General features: G+C 40.1%; 1 protein-coding gene across 1 annotated transcript in view; it reads right to left on the reverse strand.

The window, feature by feature from the left end:
- TASP1 (taspase 1) overlaps positions 1-6,000 on the reverse strand; it is a 264,833-nt gene that overhangs the window by 62,004 nt on the left and 196,829 nt on the right. The window contains exon 12 of the mRNA XM_073878472.1: positions 176-286. Coding sequence (XP_073734573.1) covers positions 176-286 — 111 coding nt within the window. The remainder of the gene's footprint in view (positions 1-175; positions 287-6,000) is intronic.

Consider the following 6,000-nt stretch of genomic DNA (forward strand, 5'->3'; position numbering starts at 1 on the left):
TTCATCTTTTACATGTTTACTTATGCAAAAAGATCATTAGAATAGATATGTGTAGATACCAATAGAGCATTCTGGCCTTCCCATAGCTTAACATTATTAACTTACGGACATAAACCTTTCCGCGTCTTGAAAAAAAATGAAAAAGACACACACCTAAGGTATATGTCCAGCTTACCTAGAAGCGTCTGCTTATCTTGGGAGGAATCAGACTCTGCAGGACACCTGCAAGTTCGGAGAACAATCACTCCTCCAAGCACACCATCTTCACTGGCCAGGAAAGGTGAACCTAGGCAGGAAAGGCAAATGATCATTTTTCAGTGAATTTTCCTTTCCTCATTTTCAATTTTCATTTGATTATAAGAACAAAAATGTGGTATGAATAAGATCTTGAAAGATGCCCATTTTCTGACAACCACCGTTGTTCATGCCTTGTATAGGCTTGATGGTAAACACAGGCCTATGCCCAAACAGGGGCCATTTGGCAAAGACAATCCCAGATGCTGCCAAGAAGACTTGAGTGGGGGTGGAGTGTGCATTACAGTATTCAGAATGGAATTGGAAACACTACCAGATTAAAGAAGAAAAACACAAATACAGGAAAAAATGCTCAGCAAGTCTCTTTGATCAGCTCTTAGGGATCACTTACCAGGCTCTCCCTGCTGTCAGGGGCATGCCACCAAAAGCTTTGATTTACTACCTTAAATTCAATTTTAAACAATAAGCCACAAACTTTATTACAACATTTAGAAATGATCCTGATGGTTTACACAAATAAGGGTGAAACTGTATTTCTATTATAAGAGTCTGGTGGTTAGAAACAACCAGGCCTCTTTGGGATCTCACACACTGAACCACCGTGAGCATTTCAAGAACACTACATTTTAAAACCCCTCATTTTTCCTCCCCAAGGACATCTTCTTCAAACATCTGGCATCGCAAGTAAGCACGTGGAGAACAAATGCAAATTAACCCAAGCACTATCAAAGAAAGTAATAAAAATAAAAACCAACCAAATTGGATTTGGGGAAGCTTCTGGTTAAACTTAGTTGATTAAACACATATATTTATCTCCACTCCTTCCAAAGGCATGGCCCAATGAGGACAGAGAGAAAGGCAAACAAGAAAAAAACTGACCTTTTAGAAAATGAAAAGAAGATGGACATTAGTTGGCTCATGTAGTGGGCCTGCAGAAATTTCAAAGAAGCTGAAACCTAAGCTTTCATGGCAGGACAGGGCTGAAATTGGGGGTGGGGCACCTATAAGAAATCACCCAGTTTTGTCATGAAACCCAAAAAGAATTAGAAATTGGAAGCCTCCAGTTCCTCTGAAGGCAGGGATATGGGGTGAGGCTGAAATGAAGATGGCTGGTTTAGAGTGTCCAAAAGGACCCTCTACACCAGGTGTCAGTAAGCTATGACTTGTCTGGTCTACAACCTGTTTTTGTACTGTCTACAGGAGATGAGTGTTTATTTTACAATTTAAAGGGTTATTTAAAAAAAAGAAAAAGGAACGAGGGGCAGCTGGGTGGCTCAGTTTGATAAGACACCCTTATCAGGGTGTCTTCGGCTCAGGTCATGATCCCAGGGTCCTGGGATCGAGTCCCGCATCAGGTTCCCTGCTTGGTGGGAAGCCTGCTTCTCCCTCTCCCACACCCCTGCCTGTGTTCCCCCTCTCTCTCTGTCTCTGTCAAATAACTAAATAAAATCTTAAAAAAAAAAAAGGACGAGAAGGAGAAGAATATGTGATAGAGACCATGATGTAGCCTAAAAAGTCTAAAATCTTTACTTTCTGGCCCTTTCAGAAATAGTTTGCCAACCCCTGATTTAAAGCCTAGATTCCTGCATAGAGAGGAAGTCACTTCTTCCTAACCCAGGAGATGCCAGGATATTTACTCTTTAGAGACGATGAACCAGAGGAACTTGAGTCTTGGGGGCATCAGACTCAGCATAGGGCAGGAGGGAGGCTCCACAGTAAATACAGGATGTGGAAGTGGAAGTCTTCATGCTAAACAGTGAAATAACCAGCTCCTTTACCCAGAGGCTCCCAGGATACAAGAAGTCAGGCTGATATCCTCTAAACAAAAGACTGGATAATTCCCTTCCAGCCACACAACCAGCTCAAGAATAAAGACCTACCTGAGAGACCCTAAAAAAATTTGCCTTATGGTAAGGGCTTCCAGATGACAAGTATGACTCACTCAGAAGGTTTTCACAGTTTAGTTTTTTGGTATTTAACTGTTAAAAAGTATAGACTACTAGGATCACTAGTTGTTTCAGTTAGCCCTCTAGAAAAGACAGAGATCAAAACTAAAAAGCAACACAGAGAAAACTTAGGCAAATGCATTGAGCAAAAGAAAAGAAAAAAAAAGAGAGAGAGAGAGAAATCAGAAGAACAGGTCAGAAGGTCCAATATCTGAATAATAGGAGTTCCAAAAAAAGAGCATAGAGGAAATGAAATTTCAAAGAAAGAATTCAAAAACACTTCCAAGAATTGAAAGGTAAGTGCTTGGACTAAAAAGACTCATCAACCTCCCAGAAAAACTCATGGAAAAAAAAGTGCCATGGAGGTATATCACTGTGAAATATCAAAATATTGAAGAAAAAGAGAAAAGTCTAAAAACTTCCAAGTGGGGGAAAAAAAGTCATATGGAAAGCAAGGGTATCATAACAGCATCAAAATTCTCAACATAACACTGGTAACAAATGCTAAAGGAAAATTATTTCCAACCTAGAATTCTATACTAGGCCAAAATGTCAGTCAAGTGTGAAAACAGAATAAAGCTCTACAAAGTCTCAAAGAATTCACCTCCCACGTACTTTCTCAGAAAGCTGTAGGATAAACGTGCCTTGGCAAAGTGAAGGAATAGGGTACATAATGAGAAAGAAAATAAGATCTGGAAACAGGGGATCCAAAACAAGAGAACAGAAAAAGATTCCCAGATGGCATGCAGCTATGCAGTAGGCTTAGAAAGTGGACAGTCCAAATTGAAACAGGAAGCCAGAGGAGGCTGGAAAGATATTTCCAAAGGGAAAATAAATCAAACTTACAGAATATATGTTGGCTTTGAAATTATTAAGAGGAAATGTTTCAGATTTTGAGGGAAGTTTGACAATCAATAGTGACTGGTATAAAAAAAAAAAAAAAACAAAAAGAAACCTAAACAATAATGAGGCAAATATTAACTGCAGAAAAAAAATAATAATTTGTGTAAGAAAGGAAATAGAATCACAGTACACTATGTAGTGCAGATGTCAATAGCTGGAGTCAAAAATATAAACTCACAATACTGATGAACTAAAAAAAGGGAGGGGGACATAATACATTAGGAGGAGGAATGGTACATGTAGTATGTGTAGGTTTGGGGTTGGAAATATAAGGGAATTAAATCTTGGCCTTTCCTGGTATGAATATGAAGATATCTCATTTTGATATATAAACAATATCTAAAATTGAAAACTGAAGGAATAGTAGTACAAGTGTGTTATGTTGAATTACAGATTTAACTTCTAAATGAAATAGCTATGAGAGTTAAAAGTAGTAGCCTCAGGGGAGAGGAAGCTGGGGGAGAGGAGACTGGATTGGAACAGGGAACCATTCATTTTCATTTTAAGTCTGGGGGTATTGTCTTTTTAAACCACTTACTTGTTTTGCCTTGCAAAGAAAAAACACAAATTTAAACTGTGGAACTGGACTAAATATTTTAATCCTCAGCCTCTTAAAGAAGGGGTAAGGAGACAGGAAATTCACAGTCATTGAGAAACTACCCTGCATCAGGGCTTGGATCCACACTTGCATTTTCTACAGTTTGATTTTCAGAACCACTGAAGGGGGTCAGAGCAAATCTCCCCAAAATGTGTCATTCTGGCATGTGGACTATTTTGAGCTGAAGGCAATCGAGACCCTGAGGGCTCAAGAGAAACTTTTGCCTCACCCTTAACTACCTAGAAGAATCTAAATTGGGGGTCTTTCCTAGATTTAGAGTTATCACTAGGAATAAATTTTATCTGAGTAATCCATCTGTATGGCAGGGCAAATATCTAATTACCAAACATCTCTTCTTCTTATTGCCTATGAATTGCCCTCCTCCCCTTTGAAGCCCCAGGCCCCTATCCCATTCCTTAGCTCAGCATGACATAAATAACTCATTGTACCTTTCTGTCTTTGAACCTCTCATGTATAAGGAGTTCCTGTATGTATGAAATTAAATTTGACTTTCTCCTGTAAATCAGTCTCATGTCAATTTAATCTTTCAACCAGGTGGAAGAATCTTTGAAGGAGAGGGAAAAATTTTCCTCCCCAACACTACTGTGCCATGAGGTGTTTTCACATTATAGATGAAGAAACTAAGGTTCAGAGAGTTGAGCAGAGTATGTGGTTTTCCCTCATGATTCTCTGAGCCCACAGTCCTTGTTTGCTTTGCAGCAATGCCTGTCAGGGAATGGGAAACTTTGGATAAGCTCACATTCCAACTGCTGTTAGAAACCTCCACCCCACCAGCACTCAAACCCTTGATACCTCTAGAACAGTTCCTTTCCCTACCAAATCCAGGAATTTCTCTAAGTTCCTAATAGCTCATCCAAGCTCAAAACTCTCTATCTCTTCCCTCCTCAATGACTCAAAACATGAAACCATGTTAAATCCCAACAAGTGTGTACTGTACTTGTGCTAGTTTCTGTCCCTTCATTTCCACTGACAAGACCCTCAATGTACTCTCATTGTACTGAAAACAGTGTAGTAGGCTCGTGCTCCAGTCATTCAAATCTCTAAATAATTAATTAATATGTACTATGTGTCAAGACTCTTCTAGGCACTGGGGATATAGCAATGAAAAAAAAGAAGTCCTTGCTCACATCTAGTTGAACAGATTAGGGGACAAGTAAATTTACAAGTCAATGAAGAAATTCATCCAGTTATTGATAAGCACTATGAAGAAAATGAATCCCAGTAAATAATAGAAGGTGTGACTTGAGCAGGGGCTACTTCACATCAAGGGTCAGGAAAAGCCCCTTTTGTTAAGGAGCTAACCATGTGAAGACCTGAGGGAAGAACATTCCAGGCAGATGAACAAGCAAATGCAGAGACGTTAAGGTGAGAAGGAACCTGGATGTTCAGGAAATACAAGGAGACTAGAGTGGTAAGAGCTGAGTGAGGGAGAGGGAAGAGAGGACAGAACATAAATTCAAAGAGAGGCAGGGCCAGGTCACATAGGGTTACAAAAGGCCTTGTGGGTACAGCAAGGAGGCTGGATTTTACTGCAAGTGTGATGAAAAGATGATCTTTAATCTTTAATCTTTAACCAGGACAATGACAGTTCTTGTTTGCACTTGCAAAAGGTTGCTCTGTAGTATGAAATGGATTGGCAGGGCAAGCATGGAAGCAACAAGTCACTAAAGAAGGTGCAGTGGCAGCCCAACTGACAGATAAGTGGCTGAGGTGAGCCTGCTGGCAGTGGAGTCTGTCAGTAGAAGCTGGGTCTGGGATACACTCTGCAAAGAGAACCAAAAGGGCTGTTCACAGAATGAATATGGGGACATGGGAAACAGAGACATCAAAGTTTACTCTAATAAGAAGTATGCACCCCAGCTATGATTACATCATTAAACCATTCAAAAACTTTCAATGGCTCCCAAGTGCCCACAGAACAATGTCCAAATGCCTTACTTAGCCTGGCACAGTCCTCCTCTCTCTTCCCAACCTTATCTCCCTATTTATTTTTACACACTAAATGCTTTAGCCAAATTGGACTTCCTGTATCCCATTTCTCCAAGATTTCCCCCTGGGCCCATTTGTGAACTATTCTTCCTGAATCCCTTTCTGCCCATGAACTGAATCTATCCTCAGTGCCTTTTATACAGACACAGCTCTCTGGGGTGAGGGTATCTCACCTTTAAAGCACCTTTAGTGACTAATGAAATGCTTCCACTTATTCACCACCTTCTATCCCCAACCTCCTACACACACACACACACACACACACACACACACACACACACACACACA

Source organism: Callorhinus ursinus, unplaced genomic scaffold (assembly GCF_003265705.2).
Source record: "Callorhinus ursinus isolate GAN/ISIS: 27379988/994484 unplaced genomic scaffold, GSC_fseal_2.0 scaffold29, whole genome shotgun sequence".
NCBI classification, from domain to species: domain Eukaryota; kingdom Metazoa; phylum Chordata; class Mammalia; order Carnivora; family Otariidae; genus Callorhinus; species Callorhinus ursinus.